The sequence below is a fragment of the Motacilla alba genome, chromosome 3 (assembly GCF_015832195.1).
Source record: "Motacilla alba alba isolate MOTALB_02 chromosome 3, Motacilla_alba_V1.0_pri, whole genome shotgun sequence".
Lineage (NCBI taxonomy): Eukaryota > Metazoa > Chordata > Aves > Passeriformes > Motacillidae > Motacilla > Motacilla alba.
In genome coordinates, this window is record NC_052018.1 from 45092730 (window position 1) to 45119022 (window position 26293).

General features: G+C 45.9%; 1 protein-coding gene across 1 annotated transcript in view; it reads left to right on the forward strand.

The window, feature by feature from the left end:
• Positions 1-3519: 3519 nt before the first annotated feature.
• Positions 3520-26293, forward strand: part of FOXO3 (forkhead box O3) — an 88798-nt gene continuing 66024 nt past the window's right edge. The window contains exon 1 of the mRNA XM_038132292.1: positions 3520-4218. Coding sequence (XP_037988220.1) covers positions 3628-4218 — 591 coding nt within the window. The 5' untranslated portion in view covers positions 3520-3627. The remainder of the gene's footprint in view (positions 4219-26293) is intronic.

The following is a 26293-nucleotide window of genomic DNA, read 5'->3' on the forward strand; positions in this document are numbered from 1 at the left end:
AAAACCCTCGCAGTCTAAGTAGGCAAAGTAAGTGAGCTGGCTTTCAAATGGCCTGAGGGCTGGCCTAACTTTATTCCTGTTGAAGTCAGTGATAAAACTCCCATAAATGGAGCCTTTTGGAAAATCCCACCCTTGGGGCATGAAAGTACTTAAAGGAAGAGACTGAAAATTGTGCAAGCTTTAGATTCAATTTTGATCAGTTTTTATGTGTGTTTCAGAGGGCCCAGCCATGGAATCACAATAAGCAGAGCTCCTGCGTCTTTCTGTTTTGCTCATGCACTTCCCATAAGCAAAATGTGTAGGAAAAATGATACTGTGGTTTTAATTACGCCCCTAAACTGCATTATCATGGGCACACACGTGGTGCATGGAGCTGTGAAGAACTGGTACCATGACATGTGATAAAGGTCGTGCGACTGATATGCCAGTGAATTCTGAAGAGGACAGATAATCTTGCTCAAGGCTGGCACTCAGGTGATCCAGTTTTATTTCTCAGTTCTGGCATGGGCTTCCTGTATGACCTCAGTACAGTCATGTAATTGTTCAGTGCCTCAGTCCATCATCTTTTTAATAGGGTTACTACTTACTTATTTCCTTTCTCCCGCCCTCTCCTGCCTTACTTAGACTGCAATTCTGCCAGGGAGTGGAGCATTTCTTACCACGTGCAGGGCCTTCATCCAGTACAATGAGACCTAATAGCAGTGCCTGTAGAGTAATGCAATGCCAATTAAATAAATAAATGAAGATGATGGTATCATTTAGGATGAGATTTGCTGCTTGCAACCCAGCCCAAGGTCAAAGTGTTATGCTTCCCTGGAACCTCAGGATGCGCTCCATGTGGAGGTTTCTGCAGTGGTCGAAATCAGCCCCAAGCAGTAGCTAGTTTTGGGAAAGGGCTGAGCACCAGTCACAGTTGGCAGATGGCCTTCTATGGCTAACTGCTGAAAGCCACAAGGAAAGCCTCCTTGGAGATGTGGTGTCGGACTTAGCATCTTGGCACCACACCTTTTTGTCTGAACTTGGTTGCTGGCTCTTCAACGCCACTGTGGTTTTCCTCCCTACCAACTGCTAAATCATATACATGAATGCCAGTGTCACAATTGCAGAGTGGCTGGTGTCTTTTTGACCTGCCTTGCAGTCCTGTAGGGGCCATGTTACAACAAAAGCCATGGCAAGGCACTCAACATTGTGACCCAAAATGGAGCTGCGACGAAAATTATTTCCATTACTCGAACCTGCATTCATTCTGATTAATTCAGTGTCTCCTGGCATATTCAGATAACCAGGGGTTAATTGTATGCATGCTGAAATGCTGTCCCTTGTAATAAAATCACACTAAATTATTCCTAACTTCAGTGGCGTTTGAATTCAAAACCTAACTAGACCCTTAGGCCCTACTTAGCAGCAGTGTAAGGCATGTAGGATCAGGGCCCTGATGTTTTCTAATAAAATTGAATGGTTTTCAAATCTCTCGTCTATAAGGCAATACATCAGGAATAGTTTAATTTGTCCGCTAATTCTATCCAGCAAAGCTTTAGAAGCACGCTACTTCTCAGTCCATGCTATTGTCTGTATCTTGTCTCAGAGACAATGCTACTGGTGGACTAAATCTAGTCCACAGTCTAGGTCGATATCAAGCCAGGTGAGAACTGACACGTACAGTTGCCATGTGAAGCATTTATAACTACATCCATATTAATAGCTTTTATGTTCCTTGGTTTTGTGGGTCACCCCTTTATTCAATCCGTAACTACATCTTCAAGTAAGCTACTTTGGAGGGCTTTCTGCTAGGGCATGGCCTCCAAGGAGGAGGTACAGCGGGACTGTATTCACATGTGGACATGTCTGAACATGTCCCTGGCATCACCCACAGGCAGAGTGAAAGTTTTCAAACAGTTATTAAATAAGACTCTATATTTTGAAGTTTACCAGAATAGCTCGTGCACCAGTAATTTATGACCAGTGAAAACAAGTACAGAAAAGAAACAGGGCTAATACAACCCTTGGAGAGATTTACCGGGTACTTGGAGAGGCTTGAGCGCTTTCCACTGGGCCGGCCGGGCCGGGCTCTGCAGCCGCAGGGAGAGCCAGCACAGAAGCGCTGCCCTCGCCAGGTGCCGGCAGCTTCTGCAGCCCGCCCAGCTCCGGCTCCCCCCATCCCGGCTCTCCCGCCCCGTTGGGGCGGCTCCTGCGCGGCGCCGCCCGCCCTCCGCCCGCCCGTGGGCGGGCCGTGCCGAGCCGTGCGGTTTGGTTGAGTCTCCCTGCGTGTGTCTATAACTTTGTGTTGCTGCCGGTGGTTGTTAGGAGGAGGGATGTGGAAGTCGGCGGCGAGCAGGGTGACAGGCTGCTCGGGCGGGCTGCGGCGGCGGACGGGCTGGGCGCGGGCGGATCGCTTGCCTCTCGCCGGCTGCTCGCAGGGGGAGCGGGCGCTCTGCCGTTTTCCCATCCTTCGCCTTTAAAGGGAAGGCTCTCTGGAGCTGAAGGCGCAGGAGCAGCAGGAACCATGCAGCAGCGCTGCTTCTTCCTCCCGTGAATTCGGATCTCGATTGCTGCCGGTTGTGGAGGTGGCTCTCGATCCAGCACCCCCCCGCCGCCTCCTGCCCCTCCCGATGTGTCTTTCCCTGCCTCGTCTGCCTGCGCTTTTTAAATGACTTAAGTGAAGGGGGGAAAAACTGTCAAGATGGCAGCAGCAGGAGCAAGGAGGTTATGAATGTGGTGTTGATGCTGGAACAAAACCTATTCTCTTTGGCAGCCCTAGGGAGGGCTTAAAGCTACTGGACCTGTTGGAAGACTGGCGATTTTATTTGTTCCCGTTGTGTTTGCTGCAAGAAGGAGGATTTATTACTATTTTTTTTTAACCGACCAGCCCCCGGGGTGGCCTTCTCCTGCCCCCTGGTCCGTCGGCCGTGAGATTTTGGGGGGTTGCTTGCGCGTGGCTTGGGGGCATCGCAAAGTGACAGGTTTACGCTAGTGTGCAGTTGGATGTATGCTAAGACTTCGGCTCCCTTTAGGGCGTTTTGAAGAAGGAAAAAGTCTTCGGCGTAACCCAAAGGACCGCTCTCCCTGCCCTCCTGCCGACGGAGGGCGCGAAGGACCACCCCCCCCTCCAAAAGGCAAGATATCTGCGGAAGCGACGAGGAGCGAGCTCGGAGGCGCCGGGGGCGTGAGGGGCTCCTCTCCCGGCTTGATACAGCGCGGTTCCCGCTGGAGCTACTTCTGCATCCGCATGGAGTGAAACATAAACAAACGCACACACGCATCGCGGGAGCGGCCGCCGCTCCGCCGGCGCGGAGGGCAGCGCCGCGGGCACCTCCGGCACCGCCCGGCCCGTGCTGCCGCCCTGCGCGGCCGCTCCGGCTCCTAATCTGATTTTTTTTTTTCCTCCTTCCCTCCCTCCCCTTCTCCCCCCGCCTCCCAGCTCCGGCGTGCGCATCGCCCGCGGGGAGCGGAGCTCGGGGCGCAGCGGAGAGCCGGCCAGCCCTTAGCGGAGCGCGGCATGCCCGCCCGGCAGCCCCCCGCCTGCTAGGCTCCCTTCGGCACCGAGGAGGCGGCGGAGGAGGAGCGGGGTCGGCGGGCGGCCGCCCGCCCCGTCGCAGCGCCCCGCAGCCGCCCGCGGGGGAGGCCAAGATGGCAGAGGCGTCGCCCCCCGCCCCGCTCTCGCCCCTGGACGTGGAGCTGGACCCCGAGTTCGAGCCGCAGAGCCGCCCCCGCTCCTGCACCTGGCCCCTGCAGAGGCCCGAGCTGCAGGCCAGCCCAGCCAAGCCCGCCGGCGAGTCGACCGCCGACGCCGCCTCCATGATCCCCGAGGAGGAGGACGACGAGGAGGAGGGGGGCGGCTCGGCCATGACCGTCGGCAGCGCGGCCCCCGCGGGCGGAGAAGCAGCAGCGGCGGCGGCGACGGCCGCCGTGCCGGAGGAGGCGGCGCGGCTGCTGGCCCCGCTGCCCGGCGGCGGCCCGGAGGGGCCGAGCCTCTCGCCGGGGGGAGCGGCGGCGGCGGCAGGCGGCGGGGGGCTGAGCGGGGGCCCGGCGGCGGCGCCGAGGAAGTGCTCGTCGCGGCGCAACGCGTGGGGCAACCTCTCCTACGCCGACCTCATCACCCGCGCCATCGAGAGCTCCCCGGAGAAGCGCCTCACTCTCTCCCAGATCTACGACTGGATGGTCCGCTGCGTGCCCTACTTCAAGGACAAGGGCGACAGCAACAGCTCGGCCGGGTGGAAGGTGAGGCGGGATCCCGGGGCCGCGGCGCTCCCGCCGCGCCGCCCCGACGGGCGGGCTGCCCGTGGAGGATGCGGCCGCGGAGCGGGGTGCTGGCGGCTCGCCGCGACAGCAGCCCGCCGGGCGCTGGTCGTGCTGATGGTGGTCGCCCTGACTGCTTTGCTTTTTTTTAAGAGAGGGATTAAGGAAAGTTTTGTCTCTTTCCTGTTGCTGTGTACAGGCGGTGAGGGCTGTTGACTCTGGGGGCAGAGTACACGCTGGAGCGGAGTTGGCTTTTTTGATACACGAGCACATAAGCAGGGAGAGAGAGGGAGAGAGAGAAAGAAAAAAATATTTATAAGGTGTGTCGTTTTATTTTGCTTTTTTTAAAACTTAAGTTATGGTAATACCAGAGGTAACTGATGCTGGAAACGAGCAGAATTGCTTTTATGTATGGTCAGTCTGCGTCTCAAAGCTCAGATACAGAACGACTTTATTATTTTTGTCAAGGAAACCCCCAGTTTTTTGCCCATGTGTTCCTCAAAGGCAGTAGAGGGAAATTCGCGTTTTGACATTTCTTCATAAAGTTAATCAAAGCATGGAGTTATTGGCTTTTCAGCCCCTGGAATGCTTGGTTTGCGATTCCTGCGTTGCCGGTGTATGAGAGCACCGTCTGCTGAAAGCCCAGCATTTTCTGTCCAGCACTGCGACAGTAAGCAGCTAAGAGTACTACCGTTTTAATAAGTGAGGGGGGAAAAAAAAGAAAAATCTGCTTTTGTGGCTTGTTTACTCAGCGCGTGCAAAAGCACGTTGCAGACAGGCAGGGTTTTACCCTCAAGAAAGAGTCTTATAAGGCCTACCAGGAGCCAGAACTGCACATAAAGCACATTTGAAGTGATTTCCAGAACTGCTTTTTTTTTTTTTTCTTCTCGTTTTCCTGTTCATCTGTCAGCGTCTGTTGGATGCCAAAATGTCACGTACTTGCAGCTGTACAGAAATGCAGGTGCTGCTTGACGCCGATACTGTTTGCAGAAGGAAATCCCGGCAAGGTTCAGTTGCTGCTGAGGGCCGATACTAGCGGCATCTGACACGAGAGTTTTTGTATGGATGGCTGAAGGTGAATTTGCCAGCAAGTCCGATGCTTTTACAGAGAAATTAAATTTTCTCTTTGAATCTGTCTAGGTTTGGATCAGGTGATAACTTTCAGTATACAAATTGGTCAGAAATACTGTACAGATGAAACATTTCTGGCAGTTTCTGTACTAGCAGCCCTGTCTTGTATTTTGGTGCCTGAGTAGGACTTGCTGCTAGGAATTGAAGTGTGGCTGTATGATTTTTACTTTCCAAATGAAGCACAGGAGAGGAAGTATTTAGTTGACAGACTTGTCTCAGGCTGGGGAAAATACAAGCACAAAGTTTATCGCTGGCATAGCTAGTTGAAGACAAGGCTTTTAAAACCACACATTCTTTTTGCAGCTTTTTGTGTCTGTATTAGGTGTTGAATTTTGATCAGACTTTACAAGTGTGACGCAGAGTGTGATAAAGGGTTCCATCTTCCAATGACAGCTTGTGCCTTCATAAGTTGTTTGGTTTCACACAGAAGCAGTGGCTTTAGATGTCAGCTGTTACGACAAATCCAGTATTTTTATCTGGTACTTTGAATTTTCAGTAAATTCTCAGTATCTGATTCAAACGAAGATTTACCTAACAAGAGGGCTGACACTGTTTTGAATTTGGTGGCAAAACTCCTTTCCACTTTTGCAGAAGCAGAATCTGGACCATAATATGAAGTGCTTACATTGATTAGTATCCTTAATACCGTCACAATTTTTCTGACAATTTATACTGTTAATTTGATATTGATTCCTTTGCTGAGCAGCATTAACTGGTACTTGGAGCTAATTAAAATGTTAAAAACTTGGATCCCTTGAGATTCTTCTGTTATAATTTAGTTCAGAAGTTTCTCAGAAGCCTTTAGGATGACCTTTCTCGGGAGATGCAGGCACACTGGTAGCAGCAAATTCTGCCTCTAATGATTGTGAGCTGTCTCTGAAGTTAGGGTAAGGTGTTCGGTCATGTTAACTGTGGGTGCAGTTTTGTGTGGGTGGTAGGGGCACACTGGTAGGGGCAAAGGGGAGGTCAGGAACTAATAATTTGCATCTAAAACTGAAAAATGTAATTCCTTAGCAAGGCTAGGATTTCTTTTTCAAGTGCGTATACGTTCAGAAGAGGACTACTTCAATTTCTTGGCTAGAGAGTAGCTTAGTTTGTGCAGAGGCAACACTGTTATACGGGGACTCCATCTTAGTCTCCTGATGTTAAAACACATTATATCTTAATTATCATCTTTTTTTCCTTCACAGGTAATGAATACAACTCTTCAGGAACTAATGTCAGCTTTTCACATTAGACTTCTACAGATTGCTAGTTACACCGAGACTTTAAATGAAGAGAAGATAGTTCTTGTTAGACGGCTTTCATCTTAATTTAGAATATTTTTACACAGCTAAATTAATTGTTGAAGGCAGCAAGCCCATTTAACAATATTCTGCTCTGCCACTGAGTGGGAAAGTTGTTATTTTAAACAAAGGGAAAAAGATAACTTGGTCTTATTACCTTATGTATTATTATATAGGAAATATTAATACTGTTTCCAGTGAGATGTGCCGAACACCATAATCCGCAAACATAGCTGGGATTATTCTCCTCAAACAATTATTTTAAGAGCTATAAATTAAAGTTACAACTATCACTTTTTTTTTTTTCCTGCCTTGGGCATTAAAGCAGAAGTGAATATTTCAGATGTGGTTAGGAGGGCATATATTACGTTTCCGGTAATTCGGATAAGGTTTGCCCAATACACCCCCTGAACAATCTCCTTTGCTTCCCCCTCCCCCTGGCCCCGGTGGGACATTGGCTAACCTCATAGTGCCTGGAGCTGACTGGGGCAGTAGTGTACGGTGCAGTGCTGCAGAGGTGCCACACTCCGGACACTCCTGTGTGCCACAGGCTGCTCCGGTTGGTACAATCCCATACGCTTCCAAACCACCGGAGAGGGTTTCCATGCGTGTTCCGGTATCGGCTTCTGTCTTGAATACTTAGGGAAGGTCGGTATTTATGTTTGTCATCACCGGAGGGGGGAACAGATCGGAGGGTGAGCTGGTTTCAGCCTTGTGAAATTCCCTGTGCCAGGCGACTGTTCCAGGTACTTCACAGAGCTCCTTGATGACTAGATCTTTCCTCATTCAGGTATCTGTTACCCAATCGAAGTCCTGCAGTCACAAAACTAGTGTGCTTACCTAAAAACCAAGTTTTATCTTGCAAGTATTTAAGGTGAAGCACTCACTTCCCTCAATAATCTTGAAATAGGAAAGTGGAAAACCTTTTGGTCCATGTACGTAGTAGAGATGCCCAGTTTCACTACAGCTTAAGTAATTCCGTACCTCTTCCCACAATGTTATTTTGTAATTTCTTGCAGCACTATCTTGTGAAACAGTCTTTTCTGCATGGAGAGTACACTAGGGGGACTATTTTCCTCTTTGTTAAGCGATATGGCAAGACTATGAATCTCGTCCTTTATGCAGAGGTAACAGCAATTCCCAAATTTAAATGTCGCTGATTTGCTTTGAATTGTTTTTCATATCAGACGCCTATTCTGTTTTCCACCTGTTGTATTCATCTTACCCACAGAAGATGAACACTAGCTGCTGGGGTATTTACTTTGAAGGGGAGGTTTCTGTAAACTTTGTACATTTCTTACCATGCTTTATTGGCCAGTATGTACCAAAGGGCTGCAGTCCCTTCGGTGTACCAAATGCATGAGTCTCTTCTCTAATTACTGAGACTTGAAAAGGCTTGAGAAATTTGCCAGTGATGTAGACAGATGTCTAAATCTGTTAGCCAGATGCTGATATGCAAGATGTGTTGGACTCTTTTTATCATCTTCTTGCAAAGATGTGAGGAGGAAGTAACACCACTCTCTTCTTACTTCTCCTTCCTTGGACTGACACACAATGTCTTCATCAGGAGTGGCAACATAAAACTGGAGTCTGCATTAGTTTCTTTTTTTTCCTCTATTGACTTCTAAACTTCTTTTCTTTTTTATTTCTTTAAAGGTTCTGTTTCCCACTTAACTGCTAGCAGGAATATTTTTTTCAGCCTTCTGTTATATTTTTAAAATATATTTTTGTGTTGCCTTATTCATCTGTACAGAAGGGTTTGAGTTACAAGCTGTAGCCTGATTATTTTAAGTTTTGACCTACCAAGGAGAGCATGGATTTAAGCACGTGAATGGATCCTTGGGACTTCACTGGGATTACTTGTGTGCTTAAACTTGCTGCTTAAGCATCTTACCTGATCAAAGCCTTACTATGTTGTGCTTTAACAAAATACTCAGAAACATTTGTAAGTGACTTTTGTGCTGAGCAGTGTAAAGAGATGTGTGGTTCCAGCGGTTGAAACCACTAGATAACAAATGTCTTGCATCAAAGAGGAGTATACTGTAGTAGCACAGTAACAAATGACTTTTTAAACTTTCCAGTAGAAACTATATATAGATATTAGCACATATTGTTATTTCATATCTGTAGTGTACATCAGAGATCTCACTTTTCCCCAGCTCATGCAGGCAGGTGACAGCTATTAGAGCAGTGAGAGAGAGACCAAGTAAGCAGCTCTCCCGGAATCACTCACATTGTTTGGTCCACAGTGTGACAGTGAGGAGCACCTCTGCTGAAGGACTTGTTAAATGTCCTTAAACACATCACCTTGGTGAATGTCTTCAGCTGGTAAGAATCACAGGCTCTGATAATCTCAACTTTTGCTGTGAATGGGGAACTTCCAGTCAATGATGATGTGGTATTGCTGCATAGTTATCACCACCAGGTAGACCTGCTTGATAAATGCTGGAATCAATGTCCTTCTATTGTTCAGAGACAGAAGGTTACCTTAAACAGTCATGCAGCAATTGACATTGTCTATAATAGATTTATTAGTGTCAATATTTGTACATATTTAAAATTTGAGCATATTTAAAATAGGAAGCTGGAGAGTCAGAGGTTGGCTTCTACTCTTACCTGTGTGTTTGAAAGTACACAGTTAATGCCAGTAAAAATTAAATCACCTTAGTGGCAGCTATATGTGATGTATTGTACTGGCTTGAACAAACACTGTCTGAGACTATGCGGCTGGGGAGGAGAAATGTCCTGGCACTCCTGCCCTGGGACATCCTGCCTCTGCTTGCTGTTGTTCTGGTGAAGCGAGCGGTGTCTTACTCTCGAGGCCATTTTGTATTCGGGTCATTTTGGTGGTGCTACACTACTATGCTGTAATCCTGGGAGATTAGGGGAGGCTGGGCACGTGCTGGTGCATTTAGAAAGGCTAGTGATTAGGGTTAGCTGTGTGGTTTTGTGAAAGCTCTTTGTGCTGATGTGGACAAAGTAGCAGCCCAGAGTGGAAGGTAGACAGCTCTGGGGCAGCCCCCTGCACCCTCCTGCAGTGGCTGGGTGGGTTTCAGCCAGCTTGCCTGGGGTGGACGGGGTGAACAAGTGTGAAACTACCCCAAAAACTATGGTGGGTGTGCTGACTTCAAAGGGAGGCCGAAGGGATTGCCTTGGAGATGGGGAAAACTGAGGATAAGCAGCCAAAGCATTTCTCTAGGTGGCAGCCTCCTAAAGGTGCCCTGCTAGATTTTGGCAGCCAGCTGTTTTGCGTGGAAGTATGGAAAATCTTTTGTGAGGATTGTTTCTTATTTGCAATGCAATTAAAGTCAGTCTTGGTGTAGTGGCGAATTGCCAAAGGAGAAACTGAAAGTGTTTCCTAATGCAAGTTGCTACTTAGGCTAAAGTCTCTGCATGTTCTTGTTTCTCTCCCACTTTTTATAAAAGCCTTACTGCTCTGTCTGTCACAGAAAATGTGCCCAAGGGCAGCATTACAAAATGGCAATATTAGTTTGCTTTAGAGGCAAGGGGCCTCCTCGTTTGGAGCTACTCTGTCTGGAGAAGGGCAAGCTCTGAGCATCCTCCCGCTGCCGATTCGTTCCCCTTGCCATGGAAAACTGCTATTCTCAAATTGGCTCTGGAAAGGGCCACAGCTTGGCCAGGCCCTGGAACAGAAGGTGTGTCTGGGTCCCGCACACGGTGACGATCCCGATAAAGGCCGGCCGATAGCAGCACTCGGGGAGCTGCAGGGTTTTTTTTTTTGATGTGGCTTTTCTTGGGACTGACAATATGTGCGTAGCGCAGCGGTTCAGGAGCAAAATGAAGTGTTCAAGTAATGTGCATAGTCATGCAGTTTTCTGTACTGCTGGCTCAGCACACTATGAGTTAAGTGAAGATTATGCTTAACCTTTTATTTGCTCTTCTTTTTGTGCTTCTACAAACTTAGGCTGTTCTGTTACAATTTCCTGAGCATTGCCACACACCAAGCTTGGAAAATGAGGTGCATTTAGCCAATTTATGGCCTGACATATGTTAATTAACATTAATTACCTGCTTGAATAGTCCATTTAGCACTTATTATTAAAAAGTGGCTTGTCTACAGAAGGGGATTTTCCTTCAGAGTGAGATGTTTTGTTCTAACTTGCTTCAGATGAAGTCAGGTTGAGGTATCCCGTGCTTCTCTGCATGGCTGTACCAGCTTCCTGATGTTCTAGTTGTGCGTGTGGGATACAGTTGTACCACTGATAGGCACCAGCTCCTTACCCATGTGTTTTTGGCATTTATTTGACAACAGCTTCGCTTCCCAAGCAAACTACCATGTTTCCAAGCATTTTCTGCTAGTGGTGGGTGCAGCTCTTGCTCGTCTGCTTAAGGCAGCAGAGAAAGAGCCGTGCTTCTCAGGCTGCCAGGAACTGCAGGGGCATCTGGAGTCCTGTGGTTATGTGACCTCAGCCCCTTTGGGGTGAAGGAGTAGGAAAAGCTTAGATGTGCAAGGCTGGAGAGGGGATGTAGGAGTTGCTGGGGCGCACCGTGGTGCCTTGCAGGGAGGTCATCTTCTGCTCTGTGTGGAGGAGGATGATGGACCTTAGGGCTCCTGCAGCCATTGAGAACAGGCCACTGCTGGAGTGGAGCGTGATCTCCAACAACAGCAGGAGTCTTGCTGTAGTCATCAACTACATTACCCAAGTTATCTCCTGGGCAGTGTGTTGGGTAAGGGTTTGCACAGATCATTGGTCTAGAACCTGTGAGGAGAGTAAGAACCAGAGAGAACTTGTTCAGTTTCCAAATACCAATATTAAAAAAAAAAAAAAAATCCGTGCCTCAATTCCCTGTATCCCAGTTTCTCATTCCTGTCTTGGGAGACTCCAGGGACGTTATGTCCTACTTCACCTTCTCCATCCATCCCCCTTGTAACGTCAATGGGAGGGTTGCATGTTGCGCTTCCATGGGAGGTGGAGGGCTGGCTTGTAGCTGGCAGTTTTGGTTGGGGATACAGTGTGGAGGTGATTAGTCTACAGGACTGATGAAAAGCAATGCCAGCACAGTGTGAGGCGTTGGGAACAAGTGAGTGATTGTATCTGTGCTCTGCCTCATCCCTGGTGTGAAATAGCAAGGGAGATGCCTTCCAGTAGGGCTGGAAGGGCTGGAGAAGAGCACTGCTTTTTGCCAGAGTGGTTTCTCCTGGTGGTGTGCTTGGCTGTGAGGTCCAGGAGGAGCCTCTCTTGCCCTGCAAAGTCAGAGTCCTTTCTTTGGGCCACCCACCTTGCACATTTGCTCAAGGATTGATAGGCTTATAATGCTGTTTTGCAGGGAATTTGAGGGAGGTTGGGAGTTAGTAGCATTGATATGTTCTTAATAACTCTGTCTGTGTGTGTCCTACCTGGACTTTGCTTATTGGGGCAATTTTCTTTATCTATATGCTGGTACCTATTAAAAATAAAGGCTATTTAAATACTTTTTCAAATACCTTCTTAAGATTTCACAGACAGAGAAATGCCCTTCTGTGGATTTGTACTAGGAAAGAAATGCCTTGTGAAAATTAGCTCCTATAACAGATTTGTGCTAACAAATTAAACGGACTGCTTGCTCTACCCCAACATGCTACATACTTTAGAGCTGAATTATGGAATGCTGGGTTCTCACATGAACATGTTTATGGGCAGGGTATTATTTAGCTTTTCTTTATTATTTTTCCCCTGATGGTGAAGTTTCTACTTGCTGCATGTAAAGAGAGGTGTGAGGATGGTGCGTGCTGGTACAGAAGGGTAGAGGCAGCCCACGGACCATTGTTGGAGGAACTGGTGGAGGAAGGACCACTTAAAGCAAGTATGACGCCGTGTGGCGCAGACAGCTTGTTGTCAGGGCCCTTGCAGTGTGTTCCTCCAGCTTTGGGGGTCAGGAGGCTTTGGGTGCAGGGCTGTGCCTGTGCAGCCCGGGGCTGCTGTACACCCGAGTGCTGCCCATGGTCAAGTGCACTTCCGTGGGGTGAGTCACGGGATCACGCCACTCCCGCGTCCCTTCACCCACTGCCCGCGCCGAGGTGAAGGGTGGGTCTGTGCTGACGTCTCCATGCCAAAACCCAGTTGAGAGCTCCGGAATGAGGGCAGGAGGGAGGAGTGCTGCCAAAGAAGCCATTTTTCTCCTTCGACACCTATCTCTTAGGCTGCCTTCACACTCTGTGCTGTGCTGTGAATCTGCCTGGGGGCTCCTCATAACCCAGCCCTCAGCCTTGCAGTGTCTTCAGGCCAGTCTGACTCCCCATCCCTGGCCTTCCAGTTCTTTGTCCTCTCTAGGGAGCAGCGGAGGCCATGGCACTCCCGGGACTCTGATCAGTGGGTGGGACTCAGTGCTAGGAAAGAGTTTGCAGCAGGTTTGCTGGCTCCTGAGTCCCGTGAGCAGAAAAGGGCAGGTCTGGCTGCTTGCCAGGTCTTTAACAGGGAGGTAACATCTGCTTATCCCAGCCCTAGAGGAGTGGAGTCAACAGATAAGTCAGAAGACTGATGAGGACAGACTGCTGTGGGAGGACAGATAGAGGAACACCCAAAAGCATCAGGATGTGTCTGCTGGGGCTTCGCTCTGCGTCCTGGCTGCTGCTGGGAGAGGGAATGAGGAAGAGTTGGCATGGATGTAGGTTTATGACAGTGCAACTTTCGTGGGTAGATGAAGTAAAGAGGGCAGGTCTGAGTCTCATCCCTGCTAAAGGCCGTGTCAAGGCAGGAGCATGCATTTGCATTAGTGCTAGACAGACTCAAGCCAGCAGTGCCAAAAATCCTGGTTGCAGCTCAGCCTGAGCCCTGTGTAAGGACTGAGTATGACCAGGGAGCGTTAGTAACAGTGTCATGCTTAAGTAAACAAAGCTTTGTTTAAAAATGAATTAATTACCTAGTAATATCTAATACAAGCTGCTCTCCTAGTCTAGACAGTCAGCACCTCTGACTCTGGAGACCATTTGCCCTTATAACTTAGTGTTTCCTCGTGCTGTATCATGTTGGTCTCTATGCTTTTTCCAAAATAGGATGCAGGAGAATAAATGTATTATTCTGAAGAAATAATTTTAGGACATGGGCCGAACTCCAGGGCCATATTTGTTTTGTCTAGAATGTGGACTGAATTGTCTTGATATGTACTCACATAGCGATACTTTTAAATCCTGCTGTATCTGGGTTTTTTTCTCTCCACACTATCTCTTCAAACACCTATTGCAGCTCTCCAAAGACACATTGTGACCAAGGTTAACCCCACTTTCTTACTTGAAATTTGCAGTGTAAACATACCTTTAAATGTGAGACTTAATCCAGATCAAAAGTTTCCGACTTTGTGTGAACTCCAGTCTTGTGCAAATATATTTGCTAATACTTCATGGAGGATTTATCAGTTTCACGTATTAAGTTCTAGATATGCTTCAGTAAATAAAATTTGGCATCTGACAAGTGAGAACAGTGCTCAAGAAAGAATGTCTTATTGTGAGTGTTTCACAGGCTCTCACATTATCACCACTTTTGCTGGCTGGTTATGTGCAGAGAGCAGTGATGTGGTTTCCTGAAAGCCTATAACTTACTGTTTGTTCTGCACAACTGCTCTGGACCTTGACTAATTTTCAGAGAATGTTTTTTTTTTTTTTCAAGAATTTGTACAAAAAGGTGACGCCAGTTCATGTCGTGTCCTGAGATGCTTGTAAGCTGAGACATTTGGAGCTGCTGTCCCTGTTTTTGTGCAACATGATCTATTGTGCCTGAGAGTTTCACTGTGTGGGGGAACTCAAAACCGTTTGTGTGAGATGTCAGGTTTCAGAGTGAATGGTGCTTCTTTAAGTATGCATCAAGACCTACAATGGGAGGCTGCTGAACCTTCTATGCCTTTGTAGGACCAGAACATTGGCACTGATAATGATGCTGCCACTGAGGAGCTGTAAAAACTCTGAAGCATTTTTTGAATTTGAAGCCTCAGCACAGTGTAAGTGGGCTACATCTAAAATCTTCGATTTGCAAATGGAAGTCGTGTCAGTGCTCTGCATGAATTGGGCCAGAGGTTTCCAGTCTAGTTTGTGCAGCAGCCAAAAGCTCCGACCTAGTATTATGTTCATCATGATGTTGACAGTGTGATTTTCACTTCCCATGGCATGTTGAGATTTATTTCTTGCCCCAGTGCTCTCGCATCCTGATTCATGCACGGCAAAAATACTTCTGATTAAAATGTGCTAGAAGGTTTGGATGCTTGGGGTAGGAGAGAAATCTTTTATGAGGAACTGTACTATATAAAGCTATGGGGAAGGGAGCTGTGGTGCTTAGGAAGGTATTTGAAAATCAACAGTGAGGCCATTTTCCATACAAAGAGGAGGGGAAGTGTGTAGTCCGTAAGTTAGTGGCATATGGGACTGGGAGGAGGAAGGATTCTCTGAGGTAGCAGTAGGGTGTAAATCAACCTGATGTATGTTCATAGACATCTGATGTCTACTGGGCCTAGTGGGGTAGCTCAAAGCAGGTGGAAGAAGCATATTGTTTACCTAATTAGAAACATAAATAAAATCTTTCCAACATTCTTCTAAATTAAAATGCATTTGAAGCATATGTCAGACTTCTCACATCCAGGAAAGATCTCTTAAAATCCTGCCGTTCCTCATGGAGGCTGTTTCCAGCCCACTTTCTGCAGGGCTCTGCCAGGTAACAAGTGGTCTTGGTTGGAAGATGGAGTGGGATGTGCATTGGCAGCTGGAGAATGCTGGGGTTCTTCCTGAGTGCACCTGTACTCCTTTTTAATCAGAGGGAACAGGCCTATTGTTTGAGATGATAGACCAGGAAATTGGAGTAACAAAAGAAAATTATCATTGTTTAAATAATTGAAGACAGGGTTTCACCTTTGTATTTATTGAGGAGTCGATGATGGCGGGAAGCAGGGCCTGGGCTGCAGTACAGTCAGAGCAGCTTCATATCTCCAGTGTATTTTAGACACCAAGGAGACAAAGATGATGCTAATTGCAAGAGAAACTACTTAACTGCTTTGTATTATGTGTGAAATGAAGGGGGAATAACGCTGATTGAATGACCTATTTTGACTTTCTCAGTATAATATGTTTAATGTTTTAGTCTTTTTCTGGACAGTGAATTATAATTTTATCAAATCCTGCTGGAAATTAATGTGTTGCTGGGCAAAGTTATTTTATCCTCGCAGTTTTAACTGCAAAGTTACATCTTGCTACTTAACTCCATGGCAGGAGTTTCCTCTTTCAGCTGAAAGGGCTTTTGCCATGCAACACAGTGACAGTAGTACTTTTTGTTTTATACAAAATAGGGACCTGTCAGGAGGAATATAAAATAGGGCACTGAAGTAGTCTAATGTAGAAGGAGAAAGGGCATAAATCTCCACCTCTCTCTGATGACAGAAGGCCAAAGTACAGCAGAAATGTTTCCCTGCTTGTAAAATGCCAGATGCCAAATGTAAAATACCAGAGAGGTTGTGCTGTTAAAGGCACAGCTGTATCTAGCGTCCTTACAAATTTTTCAGCCTTATTTTCAGTATGTAAGGGGGTTCTTAGACAATGAAGCAGCTCTGTTAGGGTCTTCTCAGCTTATTGTGCAGTTACAGAAATTATTTGCTGTCTTGGACCAGTCTCAGGCAGAATAATACTGAATAAGTCCCAGATGAATGTGGGTGGTGAAAGGAGAAAAATAATTTCAAATAAAGAGGGGCATTATCAGCTGAGCAGCCAGTGTTGATCCTATGGTGCTGAAAAATGAAAGCAGGAAAAAGGCACTTTTTTATGAAGAATGGAAATTTTAGCTGGAAAGTCTGTTCTGATCAGAGTTTGGTATTCTACTTAAACTTGCAGCAAATTAGCATTGGTGCAGCGGTGCTGTGAAGCACTGAGAGGGAGAACAGAAATAGGAGCTCCAAAAGTAGAAGCCTCCAAAACTTGAGAGAATCTTCAGATTCCTTGTCCATTTTGGACAACGTGACCTGTAGTGTCACTTGCAGCTGCTGGATCCAAGAGTATAAATAGTGAAAAGAGCACTGATTTGGCCAGGATAAAATGTTCATTTTGGGTTTTTCCAACAGCTGTGTCGGGACTTAACCCCGGCAAAAGCTTCTCACGTGTCATTTCTATTCAGGCTTGCACTAAGCATGTCGAATGACAATGTTCTCTAATTGAAAGAAAAGAGGAAAAAAGTAGTAAATTGAGAAATAGTGTGTATTTGGTATCTTCTCAGCCTGAAGGAAAAACACTGCTTGAATTGTATGATAGCAGTTGTTTGAGAAATTAAGTATGGATTTCCTTCAATTGTAGTTGAATCATGACATCTTACTAAATTTATCCAGCTTTGAGTGCCTGCTTTCTGGTTTTACATTTTTTTTTTGGTGGCTGTTGGTTGTGTTTGGTTAAAAAAAAAAAAAAAAAGCTTTTCCTTGCCACAGAGGTGGTATTTTCCTTATTTTTTGCAGGAAATTGTATCAGGTATCAGACCACAGATTCTTCTAGGCGATTACAGACTTGTGGGGGTCAGCAGCTTTTTCCCTAGAAAGAAGTACCATGAGGCAGTGGGTGGGTTTGAGCAATGTTGGTGATGGACTCTCATTTTCTAGGAGCTGCCAGGGAGATTTTGTGTGGTTTGACCACAAACTGTAGATCACTGGAGTATCTCTGTGGATAGTTCTCGCTGTTCAGTGAAGGGCCAAGCAGAAGTACTAAATAAGAGCCTTCTTTATCTACCCAAAAATCTACACAGAAAAAAAAAAATCAATGTAAAAGTCAAGTGCTTGGGAAGTACAAAATATCAGAAATAAAGTTGCCTCTAACACTTAAGTTACTTCTCATGCCAGCTATGATGCTGTTATTGGTAAGGAGCTCACAGGCTCCATCCACCCCCACTCTCCTTGGTGGGCTGGATCCTTCAAGGAGTGCCCAGGGTTTCAGCTCGTCCCCTGTGCTCTCTGTGTGGGCCTTGTGCCACAGCTGTTGCACTTGGCTCCGAGCAAGAACTACGCCCTTCCGGGTGTGCTCGTCTGTGTCCTTTGCCTCCTCAGTATCCATAGGCTTCTCTGATGAGCACTCTCCCAGCACCAGCTATTCTCCCCTCCCCAAGCTCCTTACTATGTTCTCTCATCCCAGTCTCTTTTTCTGTGATTCCCTGTCTTGTTCCATGCATCCCTCCTTCCTTTTCCTGTGACTTTCCCCATCTCTTCCCACCACCACTGGTTTTCATATCTGTTCTGCTTGTCCATCTTGTCTGTCTGGTTTTTTTTTCCCCTCAGCTCCCCATTCCACATTTACCCCCTGCCGCAGGACTGTGTATTTCGTGTCTTGCTTGCCTATCCTGGACCACTTATCCTGTTTCTAATCCCAGTTTCAGTTCAGGTTTGCAAAGTTAATAGCACTGAGGAACAAACAGGGTTTTGTAGTAGGAAGTGTTGGACAATACAAGGTGTAGGTGGGGCTCACAGCACCACCTATAATTTAGGACACTGTTTATATTTTTAACTGATTCACCCTTAGGTAAGCAGTCCTGGTGCTGTCAATGTGCAAATCCTTAGTCATTGGGATAATCCTGTTCCTTCTGCCCATACTGGGTACTGAGATGTTGCTCATTTGTGTAAGAGATGGAGGGTCCTGTCTCAGAGAGACTTGGATGTCTTACTTCTCTGTGGCCTGACCTAGACACCAAACAGCATCTGAGATTCTACAATTCATGGGGCTGCTGAGCTGTTCCTAAAGTATTTCATGGTATAGGTAGTGATTGCTCTTATTGCTCTTATGGTGAGGGGCTGTTCCTTTTTCCTTCCTTATCTGTGAAAAGAGAGGAGATATTCGAGTACCTCACTAAAAATAGAAAAGATAAAAGGTGTAGAAATGTATAAAAGTGTACACTCCATAGTCATAGCATATTCTGTGTCCTCCAGTGAGGACCCTCTGACTTGATGAATAGATTTAGACTTGAAAATATAATGATACAGCTGACCTTTTCTGATACTGCTTCATGGTTTCTTGTACCTTCTGCCTCTGATGCTAACTTCATGGCTGGTCTTTAATGGTTCTGGTAAAATGCCTTCATATCTAGGGAAGCTGATGACAGTGGTTTTGTTATCAGAATTAGATTGAGGAACTCATACTGTGGTGCTAGCTAGACCAAGTCATTTATTGGTGTGAATAACCCTGTATTGACCTATTAAAGAGCTTGGGCATAGAGTGTGTCATCCATGAGTCTCTTGTTCCTTCATGATAAAAGTTCAAAACTTTAATCAGGTTAACAGGGTGTCCTGTCCTCTTTCCATTGCAATAAAGTGTATGCAAGCACGCCCTGCAACAAGTAGTGCAAAGGCGAATCTAGCACGCCCTGCTTTTCCCCCTGCAGTTTGTTCTCTGCCGTTGCTCTCCGAGCCACTCTGGCAGGATGGTTGGCTGAGGGATTTACTTGTGGTGGCTGATGCCTTTCAGGTGCAGTGCTTCAGTTTCCCAGGCTATTGGTAATGGCTGTTTAGACACAGCTCTCTGGGTCACAACGTATGGGGATTTTCTGATGGTTGTGGTGACCTTGGGGGGAGAATTAGAGTGGATGTAATGTTTCCAAGAATTGGTGACGCCTGTGCCATTGCACTAGTGCACATTGCTGAATCAATTACTGGCATTGGTAGGATTTTGCTTTAGGGGAACCTCACAGCTATATCACAGTCTTGTTATTAGTAGCGTATTGTTAATTTGTTTTAATGCAGAGCCAGATATTTGCAGAGAGAAGGAACCCCAGTAGTTTGTTTCTGTGAAGTATTTTCCCTTATTTTCCCTATATGCAGCACTGTTGCAGTGCATACCCCAGCACTCTTTCTCACTTTAGTTTTTAAGAAATTTTTATTAGCTCCTGCGTGGAAATAAACTTGGTATAAGACTGTTACCCTCAGGTGAGGAATTGCAGCATGGTGTCCCTACCTCTTCCAAAGCCATTGATGACAACTAAAACTCTCAGCATGAAGATTTTCTAACTTTTTTGTAATGTGTCACTTTGGTGACTCAGTCTACTTTGGTGTAGGCTCCTGGTGAGCTTTTGCAGAAAGCCTTCCCAACAAACCTGTGCAGCCTGTGAACTAAATCCACATCACCAGCCTCTCCTGCACCCATTGCTGTAAGTTTACTGTGTTTTGTAATTGATTGTCAAAGTGTTGCATTTAATTCAAGGGCTGGTAGAGTTTTCCTCGAAATGCCTGTCTAGTGTTAAGCCAGTTAGGAGTTACAAATGTAAATATGTTTACAGAGAAAAGAGGAATGCATGAAAGCTGGCATTGCCTAAACAGCCAAAAGCAGCGTGACTTTATGCTAGAGGGACGCTGAAAATGTAGATTGCCGGAGTGTGCTTCCAGAAGTAAATCCCAACCAGAAGTGCTCACAGTCCCTGCCTTCAAATGCACCGCCTCTGCTGTAGCTGCTGAGGCGACACGGGTGGGGGAGAGGGCTCAGGAGTCCGTGGGCATCCTTGTGGAGTTTTGTAGAGAAGCTTGAAATGCCAGAGGGAAGCGTCGGCTGTGTCTGAAGGGCTCCTTGTTTTAGATTTTCCCAGGCAGGAGCAGTACAGCTGGCAATAAAGTGACTCCTGACGCCGGTGTTTCATAACTGAAAGTTCAGCATTTTTCACAAGCTGTCTTCTTTGGGGTTGTGAGCGCGGGCACACGCACACCCCTCGCACACCCCCCGCACACCCCCCCAGCACATTGTTTACTTCCTCTGTAAGTTCTGGGACATTCAGTACTAAGGAGCATGATACGCTTGCATAAACACCCCAGCCAGATTTATCTCTCAAGCCTATCTTTCCTTTCCCGTCTTGGAAAGTGATTAATCTGCAGCACACATTTTGTTCTTTGATTGCAGGGCATTATTCTGTAATCATTTACAGTTTTGCAGAGCCGTAGCTGTGGCTTGATGGAGCATTTCTGTCGTGTAGCCCGTGCTGTCGGCTGAAGCTTTAGCTGTGTAATGCGGAGGGAGCATTACCCTGTGTCTCTGTGTCATGCTAAAACTGTTTTCTGTTTACATTGCCTGGTTTCTTCACATTCAAAAAACATTCAAATGTACACATTTGAAGTGCAGATAAGTGTCTGCAGTGACACATGCTGAGGACTGGTTTGTAGGTTTAGGAATAGTGTCAGTACTGCAGCGTGCTGGCTGCCAGCTGAGGTTTTCTTTTGCATTTATGGAGAGTGGAGGAGTTTTAAGTAACTTTTGTTTTCTATGCTGCTGGTCATCTACTGAAGCCTGCATCAGTTAGAAATGGGCAATTTATGATTATGTAGATATAAGAATTGTACATATTTCTTAGTGTCTGTGAAAAACAAGAAAGTGAAGAGACTGAAGTTGAATCAGAAAAGCTGTCCTGTCTGTACTGCACTGAGGCTTCTCCATGTGCCCTTTGTGTATTTTTGTTTGTTTGCTAGTGTGCAAGGAAAGGAGATGGAAGAGGTAACAACCTTGAATTAACATGTTGTGGGTTTGAGATAAGGCTGTTGAGCAGAGTTTTGTTTGATGCAACTCCATGCTGTAAACCTCTTCTTTCAGTAGAAAGGTATGAAAAGTAGGTAGAAAAACAATAAAAGAAAACCATGTTACTTTGGGTTCTGACATTGTGGTAATTTTCTTTTTTGCAAAAGAAGTGTGCACATTTTTGGCCTACAAAGGCCCTGAAGTGGATGGGCCAGTCACCCGTGCCAGTGAGCATCTTTTTCCAAAGTCTCTCAGAAATCTGGCCCACAGCACGTCAGATAAAGCATTTTTCTGTCACCTTATGACAAACCAAAGTCCTATAGTTACGAGACAGAGACCACAACAGCGATGTATTGCATGCAGATACCAGGAAAAATTGAAGGCACTGCAGGTGCAGCATGTCTGTTAAATGAAATATCCAGGGGATCCCACTGAGATCCCAGGAAAGTTTTGTGTATTTTGCTGCTGAGAAGTCAAGACAAAAAAAATCTTGCAGCAGCCTTCCTTGTCAGTCTGATCTTGAGGGCAGGACAAAGAAGAAGGATTTTCTCTGACTGCAAATCCAGCAGCTGTTTTAAATGGGCAGGTATCAAGAAGAGTACGCTGCTCTGCCTTGGGGATCTGACAGTGCCAGACCAGGGAGAGCAGCAGCTTCACTCCTCCAGCAATGGGCTTTGGAGCAGGAAGAAGAGGCAGCACAGACCAGTAATATCATGGTATTTTAGTTTAAACTCCTGTCCCCTGATTTCTGATGTGTAGGGGCGTCTAGAACTTCAGGTCACAAATGTCCTTTTTCCATCCTAGAAATGTAAATGCCTGAATTCTAAATAAAAGGGAACTTAAAAGCCAGAAGAGGGAGGGGTAAGGATCTTTGGAAGCAGCAGCTGTTTAAGGAAACTGCCAAATTGTGTAAGGAAAGGACAGATTCAGAGTGTGTACATATATGAAGGTATCTACCTGCTTGGGTTGTGCTAAAACCTGGGATTAAGATTCAGTTGGTGCAGCCAACTTTAAGCGCTGGTGAGTGAGGGGAGGTGACTCTAAGCAGGAGGCAGAATGGAGTGCAGTGCTGCTGAAGTGCAGCCTTGCAGCATTAGTGCCTGCACTAGTGCCTGTGCCCTTCTGGCATGGCTTGTAGGCCCAGCTACAGGACCACTGGGAGCTTCCTCTTACTGCACTTGGATGCATGCCACCGGGTCATGGAGTCAGGGTTCAACTTTGCTCACCCCAAATCCCTTATCACCTCAAAATGATTTGTAACAGTTGTATTTGTTTGTCTTTAACAGGGAGAGATGAACCCCTTTAATCTCTGTTGTTTATGTTTCTGTTTATACAGAGTACAGCTGCCCACAGAAAGATTTCTAGGACATACTGGGTTCAGTACAAAGGAGCTTCACACTGAACACTTGAGGCCCCATTCCATAAGGCAGAAAGGAGCCTTTGCCTCAATGTGGGTTAATTATTTAATAGTCGGCTGAGTAGGCAGGATGATCATGGACAAGGAATGAGACTGGTCAACTATGTCCAGCCTAACATTTCAAGGAGTAGGAAGGGTTTTGCTTGGCCTTCCAGAAGCATCAGAGCTAATGTCATGCTGAAGTTACGAATCATGTAAAAACTTGGGGAGGTAAAGAAGCTTTGGGCTTCAACACATTCAATTATGGAAGAATACATGCACTGAAAGCAAGGTCCTCTTGAGTGGAGCGCATGCCTCTGAGGGAGGGTTTGGATAAGAACCAGTTGCTGAGAACATCTGTTGGAAAACCCCAGCCGCTTACAGAACTTCTGCTTGGAGCTCAGTAAAAACTGAGTCTGCTGCTGTGTACAGCCTCCTCTGCACTGTAACTGCTGTGCTAATGCTTTACCTTCACTCTTGTCTGGTGCAAGGGTGGGTCAAAACAAGGTGTGTTTGCTTTTCCAATCCATATGGGTGAGTTTAGAAGGTGATGCTGTGGTTTTCAATGCAGAGAGACCATCTTCCAGATGGAGAGGAGCCACTGGCTCTTTTTATTGCATTGTTCCAGCAGAGAACCCCTGAACCGTAGAAGTGTCCCAGAAGGGTGGAAAAGTGTGCTAAATTGCATGCCACCATTTTATCCTATTTCAGTGCAATTGAAAAGCATGTGTGGTGTTCTTTACCCAAGAAGTTTGTTTTTAGACAGAGTAAGATCCACCATTGCTAAGTGCTGCTGTTGTGCACCTGCACAATTTTTGACAGTGATGGCTGCAGTTAGGGCAGATCTTTAGAGAGGACTTGGGCTGTGGGAGCCCTAGTAACATATGTAACAAACCCAGCAGAGAGTGGAATGGGCAGTGGTGGTGTCTGAGAGACCAGCAGATGACCAAGAGCTCCTCTTTACCACCACCCCCTAGCTAATTGCTGACTTTCAGTCCTTTCTTTTCCCTAGGCATCGGAGAGAAGTCTTGCTTATAGGTCACCCACAAGGGAAACTGGACATTAAATTCTAAACTTCTAACCAGGCTAACATTTTACTTCTTTATTTCATGCAAGAGGCTAGTTCTGGTCTTGAAAGCACCTCCTGTGCAATGTAAAACAGGGCCCAGGGAAAGGAAATGAAATCAGAAATGGAGAAAAGTTATTTTAATCATAAATAGCTGTGGTAGGAAGGTAGATGTTTGTGTGTGCAACAGTACAGTACCTACTGTGTGTATTTTAGGAGAACCTGAGAATAGCAGCTGTGCTGAAATACTTGACAGTGAAGTCAAATATAGTTTAGGTTAAAAAAAAAAAAAAAAGTGGCTGGAGAGGGTGGATTTGCAGCGTGAAGCCTGTCGGTGCTATCTGTGCCACATGGCACGGAACAGCCTGTGACTCTGGCACTTGCTTGTGGACACACAGTTCCCGTAATGGGATATGTCCCGCTCCTATCAGTGTGGTATTGTGCCTGGGTGAATGCTCCCCACCTCCCAAATTTCCCCAAGAGCCACAGTTGGATGGATGACAGCTTTGTTTCTCCAAAGGCTGCCTTTTCTGAAGTGTTGCTGGTTTTGCAGCCAGTGGACCTGTTGAGCTTTAAATCTATAGAGCTCAGAAGAAGCAAAGCTGCAGGCACTAAAACTAGAGCTCTTGCTAATGTGCCAAGGTCAAAAAGATCAAAACCTAAATTAAACTTGTCCCTGAAATTTGGCTGTGATTCACAAATTCAGGAAGTTGTACATGAAAATCGGTCTGGGCACTATTTCTTTCTTAAGAGTCCTTTAGCTAAAAATAATGTATTGCGCTATAGTTATAAATAATACGGGCTTTTTTTTTTCCTTCTCCTGTCTAATTAAATTGTTACTCTTGCCACAACGAAAGGAAAGGGAAAAGATAATAACATGAATCTGGTTGAACAAGTACGTAGCTTGCAGGTTTCAGCTAGAGTGTTTGCAGCTGCAGACGATGCTGCACCCTATGCTCGTGAGTTTAATTGTCAAAATGAACAGAGGGTGCTCTGGAGGGATCAGCAGTGTTTTCTATGTGTCCATCATTTGGGAACCCTTTTGAAAGCTCACACAAAGTGGTTTTTTCCTGCAGTGTCAAAATACAGAAAAAAGGAATTTTTATTTTATGGTGATGGGTTTTTTGGTTGTTTGGTTTTTGGTTTTTTTGGGGGTTTTTTGGGGGTTTTTTTGGTGTTTTTTTTTTTTTTTTTTTTTGCTTGTAACTGAGTGGTTTTTGTAAAATTGTGGTTGAACTATATGGTAGGATGTTTTGATGGACTATGGTGTCCTACTTAAATGGCAAGTAGTGGCTACAGACAGCTCTGCCATTATACAGTGTGACACTGTGGCAGGTTTGCTGTGGGTAAGTAGTGGATAAAGCTGGATAAATGAACTTTTCTGCATTTGGTTATGCCACTGAGGTGCTCTTTAAAAGCCATGTGGGCAACCTGGCTGTGGCCTCAGTGGCCTCCTGAACAGTAGCGATGGCCAGCAGCCTTGTAAGAGTACTTACCACACCTCTTGCTGCTGCTGTGTTTACTCCAGGAAAGTTTTGTGTATCTTGCTGCTGAGATGTGTCAGTGACTCCTGGGGTATTTTAGCAGTGTTCAGGTTTGTGGTGGATTGTAGATGTTATTGGAGAGACTACCTAACTCACTTGCTTCAGGGAGGGCAATGATAATGGCCAGTGAAAGCAGTAATCCCAGGAGCCTCAGGGACACCGACAGGCAATAATGTGGCTGCCAGACTTCAAGCTTAATCACGACATCTTTCAGGTGGTGAGAATGTTATTTTTCTCAAATGAGGCCATGCTGAGGGAGAAAGAAGGATCCTACAAAGCAGAGAAACTGGCCTGTGTGAGCAGTAGAGCTGGGCACAGGCTCAGAGATTTATTGCACTAAAATTTGCTGTCACTTTAAAAAAGGAAAAAAAAAAAAAAAGCAGTGAGGCAGCTGCGTTATTTCACTGGCAGTGATGCAATGCCGGTGACACACCAGGACGGGAGGGACCAGCACGTTCTGTGACAGCACAGCATGTACATGGTGTCACCCGAGAGTGCCCCACCAGCCCACAGATCCAACCAAGTGCCAGCATCTCGTCTAGGGCTTCATTTTCAAGCCAAAATTTATACATAACAGCTGGAAATATGTTTTTGGAAGTAACTCATCGTGACTGCACGTGTACAATTTCCAAAACACCCCCTTTTGCCCCTCCTATATTCTGTGCTTTAGGGGGTTTTAGACTTTTTTCCTAAATTTATTTTATTGTAGTGCAGTCAAGGCATTTACTAATTTTTCATTCACTTTCCAACTGCTCTAAAAGACTGAAAATCTCACAGGAAAACACTGTGCTCTGATAAGGTTGTAAACAGCAGAAATCTTGGTATTAATGTTTACTGCATCGTCCTGAAGATTTCTGCTGCCCCCAAAAGTTAGTGATGGCACAGTCCAAAAGAATATTGTAATATTGAAAAGAAAGGTCCAAAAAGAAGAAACTTTAGCATTTTTTGAAGAAAAAAATGCAAAAGGGGTGAGGAAGAAAGCTGCTGGTATATTAAGTGTGTGTGTTTGGTTAAGGAATTGAATGGGTAGCAAATACTTCTCCATGTGTGTGGAAAATATGAGCTGGCTTTTGCAATAGCATTTTATGGGAAGAAAGATCAAGGGTTCAGGAGCTGAAATACTTATTCATAAAATGTAGGGAGCAAAGACAAGCTACTTGTTGTGCTTCTGCCCGTTTGCTGTAAGTTCAATCTAGCTGA